The 24500-nt window shown below is 56.6% G+C and overlaps 12 protein-coding genes across 12 annotated transcripts; 7 read left to right on the top strand and 5 right to left on the bottom strand.

Annotated features, from left to right (window-relative positions):
- Positions 1–207: 207 nt before the first annotated feature.
- CHGG_06448 (uncharacterized protein) lies at positions 208–437 on the bottom strand (the record flags this gene model as incomplete). Its single annotated transcript, XM_001222542.1, has 2 exons — positions 208–299; positions 368–437. The coding sequence occupies 2 exons, from the start codon at positions 435–437 to the stop codon at positions 208–210; spliced, it is 162 nt and encodes a 53-aa protein (XP_001222543.1).
- Positions 438–1678: 1241 nt separating this feature from the next.
- Positions 1679–4270, top strand: CHGG_06447 (uncharacterized protein; the record flags this gene model as incomplete). Its single annotated transcript, XM_001222541.1, has 1 exon — positions 1679–4270. The coding sequence occupies one exon, from the start codon at positions 1679–1681 to the stop codon at positions 4268–4270; it is 2592 nt and encodes an 863-aa protein (XP_001222542.1).
- A 1211-nt stretch (positions 4271–5481) lies between these two features.
- CHGG_06446 (uncharacterized protein) lies at positions 5482–6694 on the top strand (the record flags this gene model as incomplete). The annotated part of the gene is made up of 2 exons (XM_001222540.1): positions 5482–6416; positions 6472–6694. 2 exons carry the CDS (start codon positions 5482–5484, stop codon positions 6692–6694), a joined length of 1158 nt encoding a protein of 385 aa, XP_001222541.1.
- A 969-nt stretch (positions 6695–7663) lies between these two features.
- On the top strand, positions 7664–8777 carry CHGG_06445 (uncharacterized protein; the record flags this gene model as incomplete). Its single annotated transcript, XM_001222539.1, has 2 exons — positions 7664–8475; positions 8570–8777. The coding sequence occupies 2 exons, from the start codon at positions 7664–7666 to the stop codon at positions 8775–8777; spliced, it is 1020 nt and encodes a 339-aa protein (XP_001222540.1).
- Positions 8778–9426: 649 nt separating this feature from the next.
- On the bottom strand, positions 9427–10449 carry CHGG_06444 (RAS-related protein; the record flags this gene model as incomplete). Its single annotated transcript, XM_001222538.1, has 6 exons — positions 9427–9514; positions 9624–9856; positions 9912–10092; positions 10148–10206; positions 10268–10300; positions 10426–10449. 6 exons carry the CDS (start codon positions 10447–10449, stop codon positions 9427–9429), a joined length of 618 nt encoding a protein of 205 aa, XP_001222539.1.
- A 2659-nt stretch (positions 10450–13108) lies between these two features.
- Positions 13109–14743, top strand: CHGG_06443 (uncharacterized protein; the record flags this gene model as incomplete). Its single annotated transcript, XM_001222537.1, has 3 exons — positions 13109–13893; positions 13945–14523; positions 14593–14743. 3 exons carry the CDS (start codon positions 13109–13111, stop codon positions 14741–14743), a joined length of 1515 nt encoding a protein of 504 aa, XP_001222538.1.
- Positions 14744–14952: 209 nt separating this feature from the next.
- CHGG_06442 (uncharacterized protein) lies at positions 14953–15997 on the bottom strand (the record flags this gene model as incomplete). Its single annotated transcript, XM_001222536.1, has 3 exons — positions 14953–15062; positions 15130–15645; positions 15745–15997. The coding sequence occupies 3 exons, from the start codon at positions 15995–15997 to the stop codon at positions 14953–14955; spliced, it is 879 nt and encodes a 292-aa protein (XP_001222537.1).
- A 477-nt stretch (positions 15998–16474) lies between these two features.
- Positions 16475–18127, top strand: CHGG_06441 (uncharacterized protein; the record flags this gene model as incomplete). The annotated part of the gene is made up of 4 exons (XM_001222535.1): positions 16475–16556; positions 16608–16660; positions 16889–18037; positions 18104–18127. 4 exons carry the CDS (start codon positions 16475–16477, stop codon positions 18125–18127), a joined length of 1308 nt encoding a protein of 435 aa, XP_001222536.1.
- A 223-nt stretch (positions 18128–18350) lies between these two features.
- On the bottom strand, positions 18351–19073 carry CHGG_06440 (uncharacterized protein; the record flags this gene model as incomplete). The annotated part of the gene is made up of 3 exons (XM_001222534.1): positions 18351–18383; positions 18488–18719; positions 18862–19073. 3 exons carry the CDS (start codon positions 19071–19073, stop codon positions 18351–18353), a joined length of 477 nt encoding a protein of 158 aa, XP_001222535.1.
- A 1173-nt stretch (positions 19074–20246) lies between these two features.
- On the bottom strand, positions 20247–20887 carry CHGG_06439 (uncharacterized protein; the record flags this gene model as incomplete). Its single annotated transcript, XM_001222533.1, has 3 exons — positions 20247–20429; positions 20485–20651; positions 20710–20887. 3 exons carry the CDS (start codon positions 20885–20887, stop codon positions 20247–20249), a joined length of 528 nt encoding a protein of 175 aa, XP_001222534.1.
- A 764-nt stretch (positions 20888–21651) lies between these two features.
- Positions 21652–23103, top strand: CHGG_06438 (uncharacterized protein; the record flags this gene model as incomplete). The annotated part of the gene is made up of 1 exon (XM_001222532.1): positions 21652–23103. One exon carries the CDS (start codon positions 21652–21654, stop codon positions 23101–23103), a length of 1452 nt encoding a protein of 483 aa, XP_001222533.1.
- Positions 23104–23561: 458 nt separating this feature from the next.
- CHGG_06437 (uncharacterized protein) lies at positions 23562–24196 on the top strand (the record flags this gene model as incomplete). The annotated part of the gene is made up of 4 exons (XM_001222531.1): positions 23562–23585; positions 23650–23747; positions 23831–23841; positions 23919–24196. 4 exons carry the CDS (start codon positions 23562–23564, stop codon positions 24194–24196), a joined length of 411 nt encoding a protein of 136 aa, XP_001222532.1.
- Between the last annotated feature and the right edge of the window lie 304 nt (positions 24197–24500).

Here is a 24500-nt window from a genome sequence, read left to right as displayed (position 1 = left end):
TCTCTCTTCAAAACTTCACTTCGAAACCGCGTGGACTTGGCACCGCCGCCTCACTTTCATTTTCTATTGTACAAGTATTCCTGGCTACATTCTTGCCGCAAAGCTATCTCCATCCGCCACTATTTTGGTGCGGTCGGTCTTCCGGAACTTTTTATTTTTGGCGCTTCTGCTCGTACGACGTCTCTTAAGCCATCGACTCCCCGACTATCAGTCATCAGCCCACGAAGGTCCCCGAGCTACCGACTTTCTGGATGCCCAGAGCACGGCACCTCGGACTCCTGCGGGCGCTGCTTGATTTTCTCTTGATCACCAAGCTTCAGACGGTGTCGCGGTTGCTTTTGCTGGGAAGCTCTGTCCAAAATCCTACCTGTCCCGCTATCCTGAAACGGGGGACTTGTCCGCGCACACCCCGTCTTCTCGTACGTGCACAATCTCATCTTGGGACCCCCCCCTTCCACCCCTCCCCCTCCCCTCCCCCCTTTCCCGTTCCCAACTCTGGTCAGTCCCGGATTCCCGGCGTGCCGCCCCTGGATTGCATACTGCGACCCGTCCTGCCGCCGCCCTTGCCTCCCGATTTCGAGGCAGGTTGTTGGTCGAATAAGGACTCAGTAGGACAGGTTGAGCCAGTATCGTCTACTGTTTATGTAGATTGATAGATGCTCTGTTTATCCTGCCTTTGCATTCAACGGCCGCTGAGAAGCAAGTGGATAGATGGCGAGTGGCAGTGTGTGGCGACAGGGATGCCCACACGAGTCATCGAAACGCCAAACGTACGTGATGGCACCCTCCCAGCCGGACCCCTTCTGCGATCCGGCTGTTTAGGGGGGGTTCCCACGCTTGCTGCGACCACGGGCAAAGCCACCCTCCCGCTCGAGCCCGCATTGGTCGGGTCATCTTGATCGGGCAAATCTGGCAAAAGGCTTTTCTGGAACAATGTTGCACGGACAATCCTGGCTGCGGCACCCCTCTCTTTCTTTCTCCCGTTGTCGCTGTTTCTTGCTGCTTGCTTCCTTGCTTGCAAGGCCCGCCGGCTGACCACTCTCTCCTTCGGAGGACAGACAGACTGCCTCGCCCTCCTGCCTTCGCGCGGTCGAAGGTCATTGGCCTGCTAACAAAGTCATTCTTTTCTCGTGTTTGCTCTGGTCCAACCCAGCTGGCGCTGTGTTACATGCCTGCTGGTTTCTTTCATTATCGTTCTTCATTGGCATAGATTGCGTTCGTTCGTTCGTTGTTTGCTTGCGGCTACATACACCACCAACCGGTTCCACGACCTTGGGTTCGAAGTTGGGTCCCGCTGTTTGCGCGACCCTGTTGCCGCCGTTTAAAAGCTTGGAAAGAAAAGTTGATAGCACACCACCGACTCGCCGAGGGGACTAGCAGATTCCGTTACGAATTGCGGCCTAGGACCCACGACTACACTCTGGAGACGACCCGCACTGTCGCCACGCCCCCCCTATGCCATTCGGACAGCGGAGAAGAGTTGGGAGGATTTCCGAGTATCTGACAGGAGAGAGGACTAGAGGGGCTCCGCATGTGGCGCGGTATAAGCAGTCCTAGCTAAATGAATCCTCAAGATGGGAGCGATATGGATCGACCAGGGTTGGGATCCATCAGGCGGGCAAGAGAACGCGCCGCCGCGGGCCTACCGAGAGAGGCCATTCCGCCAGAAGAACCTCAAATGGCCCGGCCATCCGCTTCTCGTCAGCCGGCCGCAGGATCGGCGACCGGACGACCGCGAGACGTCCGCCCACAGGCACCCTTCCCGTTGCAAACGAGGGACGGCCAGATCGGCGTGCCCATCTCGAGACCGTCACCAGCTCCGCAATGGCCCTTGCCGGAATCAATCATAGCGCCTACCCAGGTCGACGGCGAGCCGTTCCGACCGCCGCAGGGTAACTCACAACCGCCTCAACGACCCCCGCGCCCGAGCAGGGTACCTTCGATATTGGACGCTTCCAAGGTGCAGGACCACACACCAGTTTTTCAGTACAGACCCCGATCCGGGAGGGAATCTACCGGCCAGGAGTTGCTGGCAGTACCGGAGACCCCGTCTAGCGCGTCGCGGCCCTCGACCCTATCTTCCGTTGGATCGATCCCCGACTTTCCGCTCCCCGCACAAATACCACCCGGGCCTCCGCGGAGGAGTGTCAATCTCGGACCGCCACCGTCCGCGAGACGGGGCGCTTCCTCATTTTACTCTAACGCCTCGTTTGTCTCCCCGATACCCGAGGAGAGCCCGCGGACTCGGTCTCACACCTCGTTCGCGTCGAGTGCTGCGATGCCGGATAATTGGGGTTCGCCCTCGCCAGGACCGAGCCCCGATTTCCCGGATCCGATTTATGGGGAAGGGATTGCTGAGGAGGGATACGGAGACGACGACGCGGAGGAGAGCCGGCTAGTAAGAAACGCCAGCATAGGGAAGAGAGCGAAGCCCACGCTGGTGACCGCGGCCCTTCCCCGAGGAGCGGATACGGCGGGCCGTGATCAGCGGCCTGGGCCGCAGCCAGTTCAGGGCCCTTTTAAGGATGGGACAGGTTACCTGGAAAACTCGAGCTCGTCCGGCACGATCCCGGTAATGGCAAGGCTGCCCATCGGCGTGGCCGTGACCCCGGACACCATGTTGAATGCTTATTCCTCTGCGAGTGCTGATGACCCGTCAACAACGTCTCAGCGAACCACGCCGTCCCCTGACCAACCCTCGGCGGACCGGACCTACAGCCGCTTTTCGGCGATACGGCGGCCACCACGCCTGGATATTGATGCGGTGCGCAAGGCCGAGGCGAGAGGGAGTCTGACCAGTCTCCCAGACCTCATCCGGCGCGCAACGAGACTAGCCGCAAGTTTAGAGAAAGGGAAGAGGCCGGCCAGTCGGGCCGGCGAGCTGGACGACTTCCCTGATTACGCCTACGACGGAGAGAAACACCGGTCCGGCCTCTCCGACATGCTGGCGGCCTTTCCCCCACCAGCACACTTAGCACAAACCAACACCCGCCGCAGCTTCCGGGACAGCCTCCGAGAACAGGTCCAGTCATGGCCTCTCCCTCTTAATTTTAATCGCACCCTCAATACGTCACAACAGGCTGTCCCAACGAGCGACGCAGAATCATCAACGAGTAAACGGAAACGCAGATGTTGCGGCCTTCCCTGCTGGGGATTTATTTTGCTTGTGATTGGCCTCCTGCTCGTGATCGCCGCCGCCGTAGTGATCCCCGTCGAGTTCTTGGTCATCCAGAAGCAGAATGGGGACAGCCAAGCACAAGAAGACCTCCAACGATGCCAGCAACAACTGGCATGTGCTAATGGAGGTACCAACGTGGTCAATGAGGGGGTCTGCTCGTGCTCCTGCGTAAACGGTTTCAGCGGCTCCGACTGCACCGTCGCCGACCAAGTCGGCTGCGCGACCATCACCTTGACCGGCTCCGACGACCAAATCAGCATCGGCGAAGCCATCCCCCGGCTCATCAACCAAGCCCAAACTAACTTCTCCATCCCGCTCTCCGCCCCAGCCATTATCTCGAAGCTCAACACCCAAGAAGACCTCAGTTGCTCCGCCGAAAACGCCCTCGTCACCTTCAACGGCCGCGCCACCCGCGCCGAGGTCAGCGCCCTCTCTGCCCAAACCGCGGACGACAACAACAGCCCGGATATTGTCAACGCCAACGCCGCAGCCGTGATAATCGACGGCGTGCTCTACACAACCATCACCATCGTCCTCGCCCCGCTAACCACCTTCACCCTCTCCGACAACCCGGCCCCCACCGCCGGCACCACCTTCTCAACCGCCCTCGACTCAGACGGCAACTTCGCAACCACCTTCTCCGTCAAACCCCCCACCTCCTCCTCTCAACCCCAAACCTCCCCCACGCGCCGCCCCACCGCCACCAGCAAACTCACCACCACCATGACCATGACCTCCGGCACTGGAACCCCCGCCCCCACCACCCCCGCCTTCACCCCCGACGAGGACGCGCTTGACTTTGCGCGCGTCGCGGTGCTGTACATCTTACAGGAGGACGGGCTGGGCGAGGCCGAGACGGCGCAGGTGGCGCTGCAACGGTTTTTGGGCGGGCGCGGCGGGGTAGAGGCGGCGAGGAATGTCACGGTGGGAGGGGGGCGGTCGGTGGATTTGGTGGGGTTTGTGGTGGATTTGGGAGGGGGGAGAAGGGTTGGTGGTGTTGGTGATGTTGGGGGGATGGTGAGGAGGAAGGTGATGGGTGGGTTGTTGGCAAGGCGGGGATGGGGTTGGGGGGGTGGTGCTGGTGTGGCTTAATGCTGAGGTGAGGTGTGGTGAGGTGAGGTTTGTTTATGGGATGGCATGGTATCGCGTGGGATCACGGGCTGGAGTTGCCATTGGCGGCCCTGCTAGGTTGCCACCAACGGCCTTACTTACCCAAGGATCATTTGCTCGTTCGCACAAGAGATGCGACTCTATTCGTGTCACATACCTTTTTTTCTTTTATTGTCATGTTGTACATTAGGTCACCGAGTACCCATCTACCTACTACACAAGCGCAAGGCGCCGGGCGTTTACATTTTTCTTTACGACTGGGAGCTTATCTCCTGCTGGCGCCGGAGGAATTCAATGGGAATTTGCTGGCTTCGATGCTCACATGATTCGTACAACCAACCACCTCACCCCACAAGTTAACCTCAGCAGGATCATTGGATCCCAGCGGCAAGAGTGCCACCTACTATGTCTGTCGACAACCCTGGCCGGGTTTGCATTGCGGCGCGCCTTTCCGAGCTGCCTGGCTCCTTCACGCATGATTAGGATTCACGGGAGGTCGGTGCTTGTTGTTGGCCGTCTGCCTCGGAACCAGGCTGCGTCAACAGTCCGAGACAAGGGCAAGCCGGCCCCCCGGCCATAGCGACCCCTCTTTGTGGATGCGATGACGGAGCACAATGGGGATTGTTGACGCATCAAGAATGATCACTCTCGAGTCGCTCCGAAGGGTTATTTTGAGGGCGGTTGGGCGGTAAACAATTGGCATGACGATCGCGCCAAGGATGGTTGGGCATGGCATTAAGTTACCTGTTTGGATCGAAACATGTGGGCGGCTCGAGTTTGGGAATGTGATGCCGGGAAGCCAATCCTGGCCAATTTGCCGCTGGCAGAGGCGGGGAGTTGGTGGGAATGCTCCTGCCTCAGGCTGCAATTACGTCGTTCTCGGCGCCTGCAGTCCCCTGATCCCCTGTCCAGCTTGGCGACCCCCTGCTGCTGACGCCACCCACCGGCTCCGGCAGCTCCGGAACCTAACAAAGAGATACTACCACACCAACCCATGACATTGCCGGCCACATTCCATACCTCTCTCCTCGTTTCCAACTCAGTATTTTATCGAGGCGAAGGTCTCATTCTCACGAGATCTGGTTTTATTTGTTTTCCTATCACTACACCGACACGGCAGAAACGCCGACTGTTACAGCGACTAACAAGCCAAGTCGCCATCCAGTCGAGATACCCCTCACATTAGCGACACCATGTTGCTGAAGCCCCTCACACTGGTGGCGGGCCTTCTCGCCGTCCCAGCCGCGCGAGCATTCCTCGTCCCTCCCGAAGTCAGCGATACCGACATACAGGTGGCCAACACTATCGACAGCATCGCCTCCCAGATCAACGAGATCCATGTTGACGTCCAGTGCCCCGGTTGCCCGGTCCTATTGAGGAACAGACGGGGCAAGACCGTCCAGTTCAAAACCAAGTTCCCAAGCCATCTGGAGCTGACCTTCTCTGTCGACCACTTGGCCGACCACGACCGCCTGCTGCTTAACGGTGTCGAACTTTACCCCGCGCACGAGGCGCTGACCACGGCCCTCAAGGCGCCTCAGGTCGTTGACCGAAAGACCAAGGAGAAGACCAAGGAGAAGCGGCATCATCCGGATGGCGAGAGACACAAGGGCCGTTATAGGGTTTACCCCCAACCGCAGCAATTGAGCTTCGGCCTAAAGGTCATGCCGGCGACGAAGGACGCCAAGACTGAGCTTGAGCTGGTGGAAATCGAGTTTCAGATCATCGCAGTTGGCGTTGCCTTCATTGACGGAATCCCAGGCGTCAAGGTCAGCCTGGTCAAGGACAGCGAAGGCCGCCTGCTCATTTCCAAAGTCGAGAAGGGCGAGGCCAACACGTTCGTCAAGGAGCTCCCCGGCGGTGATGCAAATGAGTGCACCACGGCGCTGTGCAGATGGATTTCCGCTGCCCGGGAGAAGCTCAAGAGCTTCAAAGGGCACTGCAGCAACAAGGGCGGCGCGGAGCCATCCGTCTCTGGCGAGGCTTCTCATCCCCACTCCCACCCTCATCACCCGGCCGCCGGCCACGGGCACCAGGAGCACCGCTGGGGCAAGCTGCTCAAGCACATGGCCTCGCACATTCTGCTCCCCGTGCTCATTGGTATCGTCGCCGGTGTGAGCGTCAGCCTGTAAGCTACCCCCTACTTTTGATACCTTGAATCCTACCCACTGACGCGATTTTAGGATCGGCATGGCCGTCGGCACCGTCCTCATCTCCCTCTGGCGTGTCTTCTTCCGCCGCCGCCACCACAGTGGCAGCAGCGGCCATCGCCGTCGCCACTCGCACCATAAGACCCCTCGCAAGGAGGTCGTACTTGTCGAAGAGGAGAAGGCCGGCCTGATGGTGAACCAGGACGCCCCCCCATCGTACGAAGAGCAGGAGACGGTGAAGACGTCACAGGTCTAGTGCAGAATGCAGGAAAGGGGGGCTTGAAAAAAGCGGGGTCGTTGGTGTCCGACTACGGGAGGCAAGCAGCACCGAGCTTGCTTGGTTGAAATGCGGATTTTCAGCAGGCGTTTTTGGGTTTCAGCGGTTTGGGGATTGGGTTGGGATTTTGACAGTATTGGGGACACAGAACCTGAGTCTTGGTCCCTCACACTCCTTTTTGGGCATTGGGTTGGAGGTTGGATATGGTCTAGTCTGAGGTTGGGTTTCCTTTTTTTCCTTCTTATACCCATGATACAGCCACGCTCCTTCAGCCTTTGAGAACCCAAAAAAAAAAAAACAGGGCTTCTTCCCTAAGTCGGGCTTGGTTTAGTCGTTGACTTTCTCCCGGGCCAATAGCAATATGTTCATTGTTACATCACCATGCGTTGCATATTACACAGGACGTGCCGATGATTTTACAGAGGCAGACCTCGAGGACCGCTATTTAACGTTAGATTGTATGTTACAGCACAAGTAGATCAAGCTGCAGCAGAGGTGTTGACGTTGGAGAGGGCACTGGGTGGATTCAGCGGCTGATCGTCCGCTCCCGTAGATCGGCCCTGCAGTGTGCCGCTGCGAGCAAATGCAGGTAAGCTTGATCTGACTCCAGGCGATGGAAATGGGCTTGGAGAAGCGGACTGACTGTGTGGGGACCGACGGAGCGCCGGGTCTCCGCTACTGCTGGAGTCTTTTTGTTCGGTTCGATCCGCTGACAAGACAGAAGGCCGCCGGACGGGCCGCATGCTGCAGGCTCCACCAGAATATCTCACCCACCCGCCCCGCCAAGCGCTCCCCGCCTTCAAAACCGGCAGAAAAAAAGCTGGGATTTTGTGAACCTCGAGAGTTGTCGCTTGGCTGCCGCAAGTCACTCCTTCCCAACAGCTGCTCCTCGACTCAATATTTTTTTCGGTCATACCTGCCGTCGCACTGCACAATCACATATCTACCATGGGCAAATCATCAAAAAAGAGGGAGCGCACCGACGAGGATGTCGCCGACAACCACGATGCCAAGCCCGTTGTCAAGAAGAGCAAGCTCGACAGCACTGGCAAGGCGGAGGTCACCAAGAAGAGCTCCAAGGTGAAGGAAGCCAAGCCCGAGACTATCACGACCGAGAAGACACCCGAGGAGGCAACCAAGGTCAAGAAGGAGAAGAAGGAAAAGAAGGATAAGAAGGACAAGAAAGAAAAGAAAGACAAAAAGGAAAAGAAGGAGAAGAAATCTAAGAGCAAGGACGCGGCAGCCACCCCCGAGGAGTCGGACGAGCCCGCACCAGCAGCTGCGCCTTCGGATCCCGAGCCCACGGAGGCCGAGGAGGCTGCCACTAACGGCGCCAACGGAACCAACGGCACCGATAAGAAGAGCAAAAAGAAGAGCAAAAAGGACAAGAAGAAGAAGAGTAGTAGCAGCAAAGACGGCGACCCCCCCACCACCGAAACCACCACCAACGGCGAAGCCACCAACGACAACGACCCCACCGCCACCGCCACGAACGGCAAACCCAACCGCTTCATCTGCTTCGTCGGCAACCTGCCCTACAGCGCGACAGCCGAGGCCGTGCGCGCGCACTTCGCCACCCTCCAGCCGACGTCGGTGCGGCTGCTGACCCAGCGCGACAACCCTTCGAAGTCGCGCGGGATCGCCTTCGTCGAGTTCGCGGGCTACGACCACATGAAGACGTGCCTGAAGAAGTTCCACCACACCGAGTTTGAGGAGCCCGGCGCGAAGGGGCCGCCGAGGAGGATCAATGTGGAGTTGACGTACGTTTTACTTTTTTTTCTTCATCTCCCCTTGTGTGATCTGATGATGCTGTGTAAGGAGATTGTGGCGCTAACTAATGGTTTCCATGGACAGTGCTGGCGGTGGTGGCAAGACGGCGGCGCGGCAGGACAAGATCAAGCAAAAGAACGCCAAGCTCAACGAGGAGCGGGCGAACAGGATGCAGAGGGAGGAGGAGGCCAAGTTGGAGAAGGCGGCGACCGGAGGCAAGACGCAAGAGCAGCGCGACGAAGACTCGATACACCCAAGCCGGCGCGCGAGGGTTCCGTACGGGAAGAACTGAGACCTGATCGGGGAGGGCGGGCGGTGGATGAGTTTTTACCTCTACGTAAAGATACCCACTTACTACGGATGCATATAAATATTTTGGTTTTGGTTTTGCCGCGTCATGTCACTGGAGAGTAGGGGTAGCATATGGTCTAAGAAAAAGGGAACCGTCTTTTGCATTCAACCGTGCAGTCATCAACCCGCCGCCGATACGACTCTTGCGTGTTCCTGCTACCAAAAGTTTGTCCGCGGTTACCGACAGGGAAGAAAGCAGAAAACGAGAAGAGCAGATGAAAGAAGGCCTTTTTGCCTGGGGACAATGCAAACCCGCTACCTTGCAGCATTCGTGGAATAAAGGGCTGTTTCGTGGGAGAAGACTGGCACCCTGGAACCCGCCGAAGTCGCAAGGTAAACAAATGTGCAAAGACAATGGGATTGCGAGTGATTAGGGCATTAACAATCCCGAGCGAGTATTTCTCTCGCCAAAACAAAACGCCACCCGTTGTTTCGTAGCCTTGAGTAGAGAATCCCCAACTATGTTGTCAACCATTAAAGGGACGCATAGTCTCAAGTGCCAATCCAAAATCAGGTGTAGCGCAGTCGGTGGAGAAGCAGAGATCCCTCCGTTGGGTATAGATGGTGAGGTGTATTATGGGGGTCGTCTCTCATTGTAGGATGGGCAGGTCCTTGGGTCTCTTGGGCCGAGGCATTACAGGACCAGGCACTTGGAGGACCTTTTGGCGGGCTTGGCCTCTGTTGACCGGTTAGGGTCAAGCACGGCCCTGGCAAGTGATGTTAGCATTTGCAAGCACTTGCACGGCTGGCGTGCTATCTTGTATTGCAGGACCAAGTAGCAACTCACCGGATGGCATTGTCAAAGACCGTCTTGAGGTTCATCTGGGTCAAGGCCGAGCATTCCACATATTTGTAGGCCTTGATCTCCCCAGCGCGCTTTGCCCCCATCTGGAAGGTAATGGGAGCCATTCGGTTGGCTGCCAGCCTATCAATCGTCTCCTTGTCTTCTCGCTTGTCGAGCTTGGTGCCCACCAGGATAATCGGAACGTTGGGCGCGTGATGGCTGATCTCGGGATACCACTGTGGGCAGGCGGTCAGATCTCAGTCACTCATTCTGGGGCGAAATCCAACTCACCTTGGCTTCGACGTTGTCAAACGACGGTGGGCTGATCAGAGAAAAACAAATGAGGAAGACATCGGTCTGGGGGTATGACAGCGGACGCAGTCTATCATAGTCTTCTTGTCCAGCGGTATCCCACAACCCCAAGCTGATCGGCTTGCCATCGACCTGTACACTCGCCGAGTAGTTGTCGAACCTGAAGCACAAATGTTAGGATCGCATCGGATGGGGGGCTAGGGGCCTGCGCATACACTGTCGGGATGTACTCTCCGGGGAATGCGTTTGTTGTGTACGAGATAAGCAGGCACGTCTAGAACACACGGTCAGCATGTGGGCTGCGTGTCAAGGGCTCGTGATGCACATGATCGTACCTTGCCGACAGCACCGTCACCTGTGACAACGCACTATGAGAACAAAGCGCAGTTAGTATCTAGGTTGTTTGGGTTGTTTGGGTTACTGTGGTCGGTCGCCCGACAGCGGGGAGGGAAATCCATCGGTAGGTTGGTTATCTTTGCTATGGCTAACGAACCTTGATCGATTGAGTTGTAGACATGATGTCTGCGGATGTGCGATAGCAAGGATAGAAAAGGTTTTGCAGTTCTCCAACGAGCAACCAAGCAATCAATCGACTGGCGATGGGCCTGGTGTTATCGGTCAACCACGGGAGGTTGGGAAGGGGGAGCTGGGTTGCAGGGTTGCAGGAAGCAAGAGGAGAAAGCACGGAAGAATTGCGTTGTTGAAGTTGGCCCACCGCCTTGCTACTTCGGTCGACTGGAGATGGGTGTGTGGATGTGATTCGATACTGGGGAACGGAGGAGGCGGGATGCAAAGCTGCAAGCAAGGTTAGAAGAAGTCTTTTCTTGCCACCGGTTGCAAAGTTTTGAGTGCTAAAGAGCAAAAGCAGTGGAAGAAAGCAAATTCAGGCGCGGTGCATGGAAGTGAAAGGTGGGAAACAGCGGTCCAGCGTTGGACTTGAGGGCCGGGGCCGGGCGGGCATCAGGCGAACGGACTGTCCCCAGATGGGGACGGTGAGTCGTCGGGGATAAAAAGAGCCAGCACTGTGTGGAAGGGGCCTGTAAGGCGGCTGCCCAGTCGCGGGCTGCTCCAGGGCACCCAGTGGCGCACCGCCTGCAGGCGATGGCGGCTCACCCAGGCGTGGGGCGGGGGTTGCAGTGGAGTGCTGTCCTTCTCGCACGGCGCACCATCGTCTTGGCAGCGCCATGTCCTGTTTTGTCGGCTGCTGGTTTTGCCTTTGCCATTAGGGTCATTGGAAGCAACCATGGGCGGACACCACGCAAGGGGTTGTAACACGTTCGGCGTCAACCCATTGAGAGCCAGTTGAAACGACTGGGAAACAGCCCGGTGGGCCACGGATACCGGCAAGAAAGGCGAAGAAGCGAAGCTCACGGGTTTGGAACCGGCACAAACTTGAACCATCCAGGAGCGGCCAAGCACAGCTCTGCGATGTGATCTGCACACGGGAATGTACCTAGATGTACCGCCCATCCCCACTAGCTTCATGTTCAAAAACAGACAACTGGATGGAAGATCTGTGACTGGGCATAGTAGAACTCACATTTTGCAAACACTGGTGCTGCTGTACAAGCCTTTGTTCTAAGGGCAGCGTTGTAGGATGGATGGTATGATCCAGACAAAGTTCAAGACCGGTAAAGATGGGCAAGAGACAAGGAACGGTGGATCCGTGCTTCGAAACGTCAAAGATGTGCTACTGGCGGGCGAGGCACTCTTCCGAAGCCTTGCGTGACAAGGATGGAAGTGGTTAAAGTCGAGGCTAAACGCCTAGGGATATGTGAAAATCTGAAAGGGAGTTGGGAACGATAAAGAGCAGAGATTGGGATGAAAAGACGAGAGACGGTCAAAAAAAACTGATGATATGGGAGCATCATCAGCCCAGAATCCAGGCTGTGTTGTCTCGTGGTCTGCTTCGACCAAGCCAGGTTTGATGCCCGCGACCATCGGGAAGACATCGTATGAAATACATACCCGATCCTCTCACAACAGCGGCGCCCCTTGCTTCGCCGTCGGAATTCAGGGAGTGCGGCCCATGCCATCCGTTGTGTGAGAGGGTCTCGATAGAATAACTGCGACCTCGGGGTACCTCGATATGTACCTACCCATGTCCTGCGCAGGACCCAAGGTGCAGCAGTTCTCGTCAAATTGGTATCCAAGAAGCTGGCACGTCAAAAGTCACCTGAACTACATCGACTCAGCTTCCAACCACACATCCCTTGCATCTGCAATTGTTCGCGCCGATGGGAGATTCCAACAATCCGATGATTGGTATCGAGCCTAGAAAGACTCGGGATCCAAGCGCTGTTACATTTGCGGCAGGTCTGTAACGAGGATGATCTGGCAATGCAGCCTATGAGAGAGCCGGTGAAGTTGTGGCGGGTATGACGGCCCAACAGCTGGCCAAGGCGGAAACACGGTTCTCCTGATTTGTCTCGTCAACCACGTCTGTGGCCGTGCTCGACGGGTCTGATCCCGTCATCGAATAGAGGAGCGAATTAGGCCCTCCGCCTCTTGGCCCCAAGCACTCAAGGCCACCACTGGCGATACGGGTGGTGGGGAAAACGAGGTTATCCAGGGATGGCAAGACATATCTCACACGCCCTCAAGCCCCGCAGGTTCCCATGCGAGCTGTTGCTAAGACTGGGTCGCGGCCAGAGCGCATGGCGGCAGTCAAAGACATGTAATGCCTTGCAACATGCATCGCTAACTTGTCCAAAATGAGGAGATTTGAGACAACAGGAATGCTAGAAGGTATCGTAAATGTAGAGATGATTCCGACGGTGGACGACAATGTCTGAATGGAAGACGGCCCGAGCTAAAAATAAAATAAAGCCTTGAGCCGAACGTCTGAGGTCAGATGCCGAGCAGCAGGAGCTTTCAGCTGGAAGTTGGCAAGGCGCAACAACACTCCGCAGGCGGATGGATGCGATGAGTGGGTTGGTGGGGCATTCTGGCTTATCGGTGTTATCGGAAGCCCCACGCCTATCCAAATCTGGAAGTACATACACAATGATGCAACGGCAGGCCAGCGAGTTTGAGCGCGTGTCATGGTTCAAGCGACATCCATCCCATCACCCGGGGACAAATGAGGGAAGTGAACTCGGCCGCAAACCCACAAAAGGCCACCCACAGGACCATCAACACACCCTATCAAGAATAGCGACAAGAAATCGCCCACAATGGTCCGGGAAAGCCGGCGCCCCGACGCGACACCGACACGGCGGGCGTCGAGCGCGGAACCGCTGGCCTCGATCGGCGGGCGGCGCTCGATAATGATTGGTCAGAACACCGGGAAAGCCAAGCCCGCGGCGGGCCTGCCACGCCCGCCACCACAGGGTCTCTCAGCATCTGGCCGGAAGATAGCACCCCCAACACCACACGCGCGCGCTGCCTTCCGGACCATCGACTCGCGGCGGGCGGCCATCTTCACGCCGCACCGCACCCGCCGCAAGAGCGTGCGCGAGGTCCGCGACTCGCCCCGCGACTTCTTGCTGTCGCTCGGCCGGGTGCTGGCAAGGACTACCGAGGTGATCACGACATCTTCGTCGCCCAGCGAGGAGGACAGGGGGCCTAGCTCGGATGCGGGGAATGACACGACACTCGGGTCAATTAGTGGCGTGGACTACGACGACGATGACGAGGAGCTTCCGAAGCGTCCGCGGCTCTCGCTCCCTATTGGCGACGAGGACGATGACGACAGCGACGATATCCAGCCGCATCGCTCGGTGGTGTTTGATGATGATAATAACTTTACGCTCCAGTCCATTGAGATGCCGCGGCGGGCCATTAGCGAGCAACCCGGGGGCCGGTTCTCGATGGGCAGTACACGGATGAGCGACTATTTTAATATGAACGATATGCTGCATAGCGAGGATATTGGCGTCGATTCGGGATTCTTTCCACCGACGGCGGTGTTGGATGATGGTATCACGATGGGGTTGGAGGAACTGCCATCCCCTGAACGGTACGTTTGGCCTATTTTGACGGTACGGAGGGAATGCTAATTTATTTGCAGACTAGATTCGGATGACCGGCGTGACTTTGGTCGGGAAAGTGATTTTGGCCTCGAGATACCAGCCGGAGAGATTAACGAGAGCACGTTCATGATTGCGCCCCAGGTTGAAGAATCACCTGACCGACCCCAAGTTGACGACGACCAACCGATGTATGACGACTTTGCGCCCCTCGTTGACCAACGAAGCGACGACTTTGACGACGAAGATCTCCTGGGAGAAGTCCCAGGCTTGGAAGACGAGGCCGTGAAAAGCCGAACAGCGGCACTGCAGGATGAGACAGGGTTTGAAACAACAAATATTACGAGGGTCGAGGCGCGTGGGCCGGTGAAGAGAACCATCAAAATATCGAAATACGGCATCGAATATCCTTCTCTGCCGCCAGCAGTCGTAAAACGGCTCGCCCAGAACTTCGCAAAGGCCGGTGGAATCAAGGGGAAGATCACGCCGGATGCCATGAAGTCCATCATGCAGGCTTCGGATTGGTTTTTCGAACAGATGAGCGAGGATCTCCAAGCCTACGCGAAACACGCCGGCCGCAAAACCATTGATGAGAGCGACGTGCTCACCCTAATGAAGAGGTATGGTACAATCTATCACTGGGTATTTCAAATAAGGTTACACATGACGCTGACACTTTTACCTTCTAGACAGCGTCAGATCAATCCAAATACTACACCATTCGCGCTTGCACAACGCAACCTCCCTAGAGAGTTGCTGCAAGAGTTGCGAATGCCACCACCGGTCATCCCAAAGAAACGGCGCAAAATCAAGGGTGTGGATGATGACGACGTCACTTGAAGCCTGGACGAGTCAGTTGATCGTCATTACCACTTCGTCTGATGGCGGACACGCCGCGTTACGTCGGTTGGCGGCTTTTTGACCACCATGTAAAACATGATGGAGGTGGCCACCGCAAGGCCATACCTACATCAGTTAGTCGGTTGTCGGGAGGCAAAAGAGCGCCGAGTCATGATTACGGGCATGGGGATCTCGCGCGTGCGCAAGACTTACCACGTAAAGATGTACTGTGCGTGGTTGTTGCGGAGATTCACCTCAGCCGGCCTCCCAATGGGAACGCCACGGGCATGGTAATCTAGGAACTGGAAGTAATCCGGTTCTAGTCGCGATGTTAGTATCCGTATCAAACCATAGCCATAGCCAATGAACAAGATCAGGCAACCTACCCATTGTCTGTTCAATCCAAACAGCCTGACTCCCCGTCAACGCCGCCATCTGTTGCACATCCGGGAAATAGAACTCCCTCTTATCCGGCCGATTCACAGGCGTAAACATATTCTTCTTCCACGGCTGCCTCAGCATGCCCTCCACTCGCACTTCACCCTGCGGCAACCCCGCCGGCCTCTTGCTCTGCTCCGCATTCGCCTTGGAGATCCAGCCACGGTTCACCAGCACCTTAGCCCCGTCATCCCCCTCCCGCTCCAGCGGCGTCACCACGATGTACCCTTGCTCGCCGTCGCGCATGCGCGAGCCCACCAGCATCTCCTGGTCGTGCCGGAACCGGCCCGTCACGTACACGCGCCGGAAGTCGAACTCGGCGATCGCGGAGGGGTCTACCCGCGGCGGTAAAGGGAGGGGCTGCCGCACGATCCGGTCTTCGCATTTGGCGATCAGGTCGGTTTTCCATTCGAGGCGTTTGACTTGCCATGTGCCGAGGAGGAAGGCGGTTATGGGGATGATGGCTGTGCGGGGCCCCCGGAGAGGGGGTTGGTATTAGTTGTTGGATTTGTATGTGTGTGCGTGTGTGGTGGGAGGGACGGGGAAGGGGCGGAGTTAGGTACCGAGGATGATTAGGCCTGGGCCGTGTTTGCGTCCTGCTCGCACAAGTTCGGGTGGGTTATCGACGATTGAGGTGAAGCCCGGGTCGTCTGCTGCTTGCTTCGGGCGGCGCGGGGTACTGGAGATGGGTCGACGGGGAGGTAGACGGGTTGTTGAGGAGTTTGGTTGTGGCCATCTGGGAGATGTCTTGCCAATTGGCCTTGACTGCGTCCGTAGTGAATGCAGGATTCGGGCAGATGCTCGATTAGCCGCCATGTTGTCAACTATTCGAGGGCTGCAATTTCAGGATTTCGACTGATCTCGGTATCGGCAGACGGGGGTTGTGTCGCTCTGCTGTGGAAATACCGAGGAGCTTGGGCCGCCCGGAGGTCGGGTTAGAGCCTGGCCGGGCGGCTGCACCCCGCCGCTTAATGGTAAGCAAGCCCACTGTAACATGGGTTGTTACCCGCTCTCGGCCGCCGAGGTGCCTCTTCCAGCCCCCTCTGTCATTGAAAGCTCCATTCATCAAGCCAACTTGCAGTAGCAGCAACCAACATACCTATCTTACCACTCACATCATCGCGACGCCTAGCCTTTCTCCACTAATTCAACTTCATACTGTAATATAACCCGCTTCCCTTAGTCTGCCATGCAACTTTGACCTCATTGATCATTTGATATTGGACAGAAACTGAACGGAAGCGACGGAGCGGATCAACCGGATACTACCTGCCTAGCGTCTCATCGCTGAGCATGGCTTTCTTTGAGGGCACCCTTCAAGAGGGCATTTCGGCCGCTCTGCAACAGTCGAAGTCCGTCATGTGCTTTGTCACAGGTCAGATAGAACACATTGCGCTTCAATAGAATATCAACTGACAGCTCCTAGATGGCGAGGCTGAGAGTCAAACATGGGAGCTTCAATACTTCCTCGACGAAACAGTGAGTTACCTCCAATTGGCTTGTTCTTAGCGCGAAATGGCTCTGATTCGAGGACGACTATTAGCTCAGACCGATGCTTGAAAGCAACGCGGTGTCTCTTCGTTTGGTGGCGGGCTCACAAGAAGAGGGGTTCCTTAAGCAACTCTACCCTGTGCCACGCAAGCCCACCGTAGTAATTATTAGGTTAGCTCCCAAACCGCAAGAGAAATGGGGTGAAGTCTAATCAAGCTCAGGGACGGCCAACTCAAGGAGTATATCGCTGCTGGTGCTTCCAAGGAAGACTTTATGAAGAGGATGAAGGCGGCACTTACGCCGACGGAATCTGCCCCTGGCCAACCACTTCCTTCTCAAGCCGCAGCTCTCCAACCGCCTGTCATCCAGGCACCGGATTCTGCCACGAGCCAGCCAAGCCATGCCGACGAATCCTCGTCTAGTAGCTCGGGCCAGGCCACCCCACCATCAACCACCAATTCTCGAGTGCAGTCCATGCTGACTGCAAGGGCTGCGAGGGTTCTCGAGCAAAAGAAGAAGGACGAAGCAGAGGCGAAGCGGCAAAGCGCGGAGAAAGGCAAGGCAAAAGCAGAGGCCGGGGCGCCAAAGAAGACCGATGAACAGAATAGGCACGCCGCCGCCCTCAAAAAGAAGCAGCGTGAGGCGCGGGAGGAGCGGGAGCGTATCCTCAAAGCAATCGAGGACGACAAGGTCGCGCGGAAAGCCCAAAGGGAAGAGGAAGCGGCCGCCCGGAGGATGTCCATGGTTTCCGAGAAACCCGACCTGGCCACGCTGACGAAAGTCTCTTCGTCCGCAGGCCGGCTAAGCGAGCACTGCGCCATCCAAGCTCGCCTGTTTGACGGCTCGACAATCCGCCACCGCTTTTCTAGTAGCGACACGCTCACTGACGTGAGGAAGTGGGTTGACGAGAATCGCGGGGATAGTAAGGAGGCCTTCTCCTTCAAGGTACTCCTGACCCCGTTGCCGAGCAAGACCATCGACGTCACTGAGGAGGACAAGTCTCTCCAGGCACTGGAGCTGGCCCCTTCTTCGACGCTGATTCTCCTACGTGTACCCAAGTTCAAGGTCGCCTATTCAGCTTCGCCGGGCGCCGCGGCGGGAGAACCTCAAGGCAACATCTTCCAGCGGCTTATTGCTTACTTCTTGGCTATCATCACCGGCTTCTTCAGCACCGTTTCCGCGTTCGTCTCGAGCTTCTTGAGCACGGGCGGGTCGTCGGGAGCCCTGGAGTCTAGTACTGCACAGGCTACTAGTTCTCAGAGCCAGGCGGCTGCGGATGTAGCCAGGCGACGTGCTGGGCGCATAGCGGGGATGGACCATGCAGAAGGGCGGCGGAATGACCAACAATTCTACAACGGCAATTCTGTGAGTGCCTCCCTATTTGAAGAAGTCTGTGTACTGAGTTCTAACCACGACTAGACCAACTTCCAGCCGAGGTCAGATGATGGAGAGTAGTTGTTTGATCGACTCCTGTGTGTTGGGAGATTTCTGTCTAGTTGCAGCACAGACTAGCGAATGAAGAGCGGAATACGTCTTGCATGGCTCTATTCTACAGTGATTGGAGTTTGGGGTTTATGCCAAACCCGCCTTCTCCCTCAGGCTGCCGGATTTGCCGACCCGGCATAGATTACACCTCTCAGTCCATTATCCACCTTCCCAGCACCTCTTCCAGACCAACTTAATAATTGCTGGCCGCAGCCTGGCAAGCTTTCTACACAACCAATGACATTAGCACCATACAAATCTCACGCACAACTTCTCTCTTTGGGGAGGGGGAAGGGAGAAAGGAACAAGAGTGGAAAAAGAAAAACGTACCAACTGCTCCAGATACCACCCGCAGATCTGCATGTTGCCGCTCTGCTCGTCCATGCACTTGGTGAACTGCTCCGTCGCCCCTGCGCAGTTGTTGCCCCACGAGCTGTTGTTGGTCTGCGCCGTCTGCGCCTGTGTCGCGGCCGAGGGCTCCGCCGGGGCCGAGCTGCCGCCAAAGAGTCCGCCCAGGCTGTTGCCGATCATGTTGCCGACTGTGGAACCGATTGCGACGCCGCTGTGCGAGAGGGGGAGAGTGTTAGTTATGGCATCTTGTTTGTGTGTCTGTATGTCTGTCCGTCACTCTGGCTGGCTGGCTGGCTGGCTTAACCGCTGGATTTTTGGGAAGGGGGAGGAGGATGTGGCGAGGATGAACGTACGCAGCGGTGCTGGCCATCTGGCCCATGAGGCCGGGTCCTTGGGATCCGGCGGCGGTCGGGGCCTGGGGGGCAGCGGGGTTGTGGGCGCCGGGCGCGGCGTAAGTGGTGGCCGGGCGGGTTTGCTGCTGCTGGGTCGGGGTGGGCGCCGAGCGAGCGGGCACCATGGGCCGGGAGGGGGCCGAGCGGCCGGAGGACCTGGACTGACGGGGCATCGTAATTGTGTGGGTTTGGATGTGTGAGTATTGGTGTGGGTGTGGAAGTTTCTTTGCGTGGACCGGAGGGTTGACGATTGAGGCGGGTTGCGGTAGTTTGGAATGGGAGATATTTTGCCGGAAGTCGGGAAAGAGGCCGACGCGATTTCGCATTGGCCATTTGCGTTGCTGGCCTCCGGCACGTCCGCCTGGAAGCCAATAGAAGCTCACCGACGGATCCATAATTGCCCCGGCCGGAACTCTGGATTGCCGGCATTGAACCACTTCACCGGGTTAGGGTTTAACTACTGGTGTTGTATCACCTGTGAGGGCAAATCTACATTACTGAGTGAGAGAGTAATCAGGTCGTGGTTGCAGAAAATGACGACAGAGTCAAGGTTCAAGATATAGCGTGGAAATCCAATGCTCCCAGCTCTTCTTCACTCCCGCTTCGCATGGCTGTTAACTCGCAGCGTTGTTTCGTCAACACCAACATCGGTGGTTTTGATAGAGGGGATACACAATAATAGTGATTCAAGAGGTGTGTGAGTTGGCCTGGAGAGGATATCCGTGCACAAACAGACCAATCGCACAATATAGAGAAAGTGCGCAAAATCGATTTCCAACGAGGACCACCACCTAACTGGGTAGCCCAGCGGTTAGGCGGTGGCCCTCGGCCCACGGGCCAGCTAGTTCACCATCCTCAATATCCCGGCCGTAAGGGGAGGCTCTTGGTTCAAATCATGATGCTACCGTGGGTTCCTCTGGGAGGTATCGGGCCGCCGATAGAGTCCTCCACTTTAGAACATAACACGCAGCCTGCATCGGCCCGACGGGGCATCACCGGGCTACCCCCCTAAGGGGTTTCGTAGCCGGCTAGCCCCCTAAGGGGGGCTAGCCGGTGAGCTTTTGCATCTTTAACCCGAGATAGGGGCAGCCTATCTTGAGTCTCGTCGTGTATTTCTATATTCTTTACATTGTTTATACACCACCCTAACTAGGATCATCGTCAATGGCCCATCGATCATGTGAGTATAGAGTCTCGTGTAAGGACTGCCTCAATAATTTCCTTGAGCCAGCTTCTGCTTCGCGCTCGAGACTATTGCCGGGGCACGCTCGTTCGGCATATCCGGCGATGAAGGGGGTCATAGTTACCGGACTGTTATCTAACGCAGCAATGGCTTGATGGTACGCTCATTTCTTCTTCTTGCCGCCGTTACGTTTCGGCCGCTTCGCGAGTTTCTCTCCAGGCGTAACACCGTTCTCTGCGGCCTGCTCTTCCGCCGGGCGCTTCTTCTCCGAGGCTTTCGCTGCCGCCTTCTCCCGTTCCTTAGCGATGAGCTCCGTCAGCTTTGCCTTAATGTCTTTGTTGTCGCCCTGTTAACCATGTCAGTGAATGTTCGGTTTATCAGCAGGGGGTAAGATGACCTACGAGATCGGACCTGAGGAACCGGGCCGCCGCCTCAGTGTTGACGGCGTTCTCGCGCTCTGCGGGTGGGTTTTCGAGCTTTTCAATCTTCTCGACATACTGCCTCACACGAGCCAACTCAGTGAACACAGGATGTGCCTTAGTGTCTACTCCATTAAGGCGTAATGCAGCTGGAACGGGTGTCAGTGGCGGGACATAGAGCACATAGAGGGAAGGGATGAGTCTCACAGAAGAGGAGTGCCTCAATCGTGTACGAAACCAGAACGTAAAGTTTAGCCTTGTCTAGGAGTGGGAGTTTTGATGAGATGTCGCCAATGTCGCCTACAAGAGGCCCGAGAGTTTCCTGGGCCTTGTTCAGTTCCTCTTCGAGTTTGTCAAGTTGAGGTGTGATGTCGCTGACATCCATCGTGGGCAACCGATGAGTGCCTAGAACTATGTGGGTTAGAGTTATTTTGTGAAGAGAAACAAAACGCTGTTATCTCTGAGATTTACTAGTCTTGTACCGAATCCGGGTTTTGATGTTCGTACTTGGTTGTGGTGATTGATTGTTGATGGGTAAAACCTTCAATCTCCTTTTACTTGTCGCTTTCTCAATACCCTCCGGAACTGGCTAGCATCAGTGGCGCCTGTGGGTCCTGCTGCAGCGGCTTCTGGGCCCTCCATACCTAAGCAGACCAATCAATTACCGGCGATATTTTTTCCTTGCAGGCCGCGACAAGACCTCGGAAAATTGAGCTTGCTCTGTCACAGTTCTCGATAGCGACACCTCAGCCGAACAGACCGTGGAAACGGCCTAGTTGCACCCGTCCAGCTAACCGAATCGAACCGAAGCTTATGATACGCAATCGAAGCCAGGGACCTGCGGTAACCGAACCACGCTCGAGTGCTTGTTCCCTCCTCCTCGGGCAACCCTCCCCAATGCCGGATCGCATGCCCTAGATACTGAGAGCCACCTGCGACGGGCCTCTCACCAGTCTGCGACGCTCGCTCGACTCGCCTTGCCATGTACTCTCAAGTTCTCCCTTGAACACCGGCAATCTGTATCTACTTCTAGGCAGCCGCCCGCCACCGCGGGCGCTCGCGCAAATACCTTACAGGCACATACCATGGTCACTCAATAACAACGTCGCGGGCCGGGGGGCCAGCCGCCGGTTGCTGGGTCGGGGATACATGGCGTCGAGCAGCACTGTAGCGCAAGAAGCTAGCAACTACGTCCCGCAGCACAGAACCGTCCGCCTACCTGTACATCTCGGTTCCCGCGCCGGTCCGTTGGCTATTCCAGTTATTACCAAGCAAAGCAATGAGGGTGCGGTGCCGGTGAAGAGGCCGGAGGACGACGAGAATGTTGGGGCCGGGACTGGTCCTGCCATGCCGTTAGAGCAAGAGCGGGAGCAGCCAGGAGAGTTGGTCCGGATCCAGTCAAAACTTTCGCTGTGGGACTCGGAAGAACGAGAAGCTCAACTCCCTAAGCCTATAGCAGTTGGTATGCAGACGTTTCGGCCTTCAGACCAGATTCATGTCATGGGGTTAGATCTGGTTGGACGATACATCGCCCACACTCTGGCCGGCTGCCAAACCATCCCCCCGGTCAGCTACATGCTGCACAGGGAAAACCTCTACAAGCAATGGTATAAAGCCTCAAAGCAACTGATACTGTACCGGGGCGACCTCCGCATCACGCACCGCCGAGTCACAGCTGATTACATATCTGACGAGCAAGCCGAGACTCAAAGTGGAATCACGATCCACAACCTGATCGTGACTTTACCTGCGGCCCAAGTCGTGCAAGCTTTCAGGCGCATCAGGCATCGGCTTGATCATCGATCAACAATCTGTCTGATCAACGATGGGTTAGGAGTTGCAGAGGAACTCATCGAAGCCTATTTTCCCAACGAATCGACACGGCCCATCTTCCTTCTAGGACATCTTACGACAGCCCTCGATCATACGTCCAGCAGATTCTCCGTGGCCGAAGTTCGACCTGGAAGGCTTTATTTAACGCTCATGCCGCCACAGAAAGTGCAGGGCAGCCAACGGTTCCAGATCAAGCGCCACCCTCCCGTGGTGCGGACGGCGAGAGCAACGCACTTCATCCGGCTCCTAACTGCGATGCCAGGACTCAATGCGACCGGTCACCCGATGGCCGATTTTCTCCGGTACAAACTGCCGACGGTGGCATTTCGGACCATCGTGGACCCGTTGGCCGCTCTGTTCGGCTGCAGATACGACGCTCTCTCCACCAACCCACACGCCAGACAACTGATGGACCGCCTGGCCTGGGAGCTATCGTGCGTGCTGTCCCAGCTGCCTGAATGTCGCCACTCGCGGAGGTTCCGGCATTTCGCTAGCACTAGCTCGCTAAGAGAGGAGGTGTACCACAGGTTGATGCTACAAAGAACAGCCGACAGCAAGATGCGAGCACAGGTTGCGGCAGGGTGGGACACGGACGTCGACTTCTTGTCTGGCTACTTCGTCAGACGGGGCCGGGAAATGAACGTTGACGTTGCCGCGCTTGAGTCGGTCATGGCGGCGTCCAAAGCGAAGCAAGTGATGCTGCTGAAAAAACTGGAAGCCGATATACCATTTGATACGTCAGGATCGCAGCGGTGGACCGCGGGATAGTGCACGGCTGGCCAGGACAGGCGGTGGCTTGGCTCTTCGGGAGAGAGGATTTGTTGTGTGCATCAATCACATTGTAAATACTTGGGATAGACACGGGGGCGAGCGTGTAACTGTAGAACACTCAATGATGTATGATAGATAGGTACTCAGACCTAAACAAATTACGAAGTGTATGGCCTACAGAAGTTGTCCGGGCAACGTTCGGCATTCAATCTCGCCGACTTTGGGCGAAAGCGTAAAGTTACAGCCATCAGTAGCAATGTGTTTATGAGTATGAGGCCTGTGAAAGAAATACCTTTTTTGGAAAGACTTAGAGTCGAGTGATCCAACCGGGCTGTATTCGTCCAAAAGGAAGACTGTTGCCCCGCCTTATTCACCCCACCACCCCACGATGAAATGCAGGCTTCCCAGATCCCCACATTCCCAAACACCTTAACAGCCCATGAAACTTTAACAAGATGGCGGATGCGGACTTGGAGCAGGTGCGCCACCCCCTCCTCGTTTTTCTTTTGTTGGAAACATTTGAAGACTAATTCGCGTCTACAGATCAGAAAGGCTCGCCTAGAGCAGCTCAAGACTCAGGGTGGCGGCGGAGGCAGTGCTTCTGGTGGCAGCAGCGGCCAGGAACAGCAGGCACAAAAACAGTGAGACCCTCCCCCCCAAACAGCTCCCAGCCCTCTCGAACGAGAGGCAAATCGAATGGTGTACTGACAGCTACTCTCTACAGACAACAAGAAGGTACCCTTCCCATCCCGTAATCCAACAACTGAACTCAACCCCCCCTCCCCCACTAACACACCTACCCCTCGAAACAGCCGAAGCGCGCAAATCAGTCCTAAATCAGATCCTCGAGCCCGACGCGGCGGACCGGCTGGGGCGGATTCGGCTGGTCAAGGAGCAGCGGGCGACCGACGTGGAGAACCGGCTGATCATGCTGGCGCAGACGGGCCAGCTGCGGCAGAAGGTGACCGAGACGCAGCTCAAGGATTTGCTCAACGCCATGGTGGACAACCAGGAGCAGGAGAAGATTGTGGTGACTCGGCGCAAGGGGTGGGACGATGATGAGGATGATGATGAGTTATTTGGTTTGTAGGGGGTGCGGTCGGGGGGGGGGGGGGGGGGGTGGGTTTAGGGTTCCATAGTGGGCTACCTACCTTTCCAAGGGGGTTGGAGGGGGAATTTTTTAGGTTGGGGGGGCTTGCCTTCTTTTGGATTTTTCAGCTCTTTTAATCATACAATTTAATAAAGCCCCCAAAATTTTTTAAACGCCCCCCCTTCCCCTCTTCCCCAAAACCCTTAACCCCCCCATCCCCCCAGAATTTTTTCTCCTTTCTCCCCCCCCCCTCCCCCCGTTTCTTCTTCACGCATAGTCCCTCAACTCCGGCGAGCGGCTCCAC

This window comes from Chaetomium globosum, genomic scaffold (assembly GCF_000143365.1).
Source record: "Chaetomium globosum CBS 148.51 scaffold_3 genomic scaffold, whole genome shotgun sequence".
Lineage (NCBI taxonomy): Eukaryota > Fungi > Ascomycota > Sordariomycetes > Sordariales > Chaetomiaceae > Chaetomium > Chaetomium globosum.
This window is presented reverse-complemented; position numbering and strand designations above follow the sequence as displayed.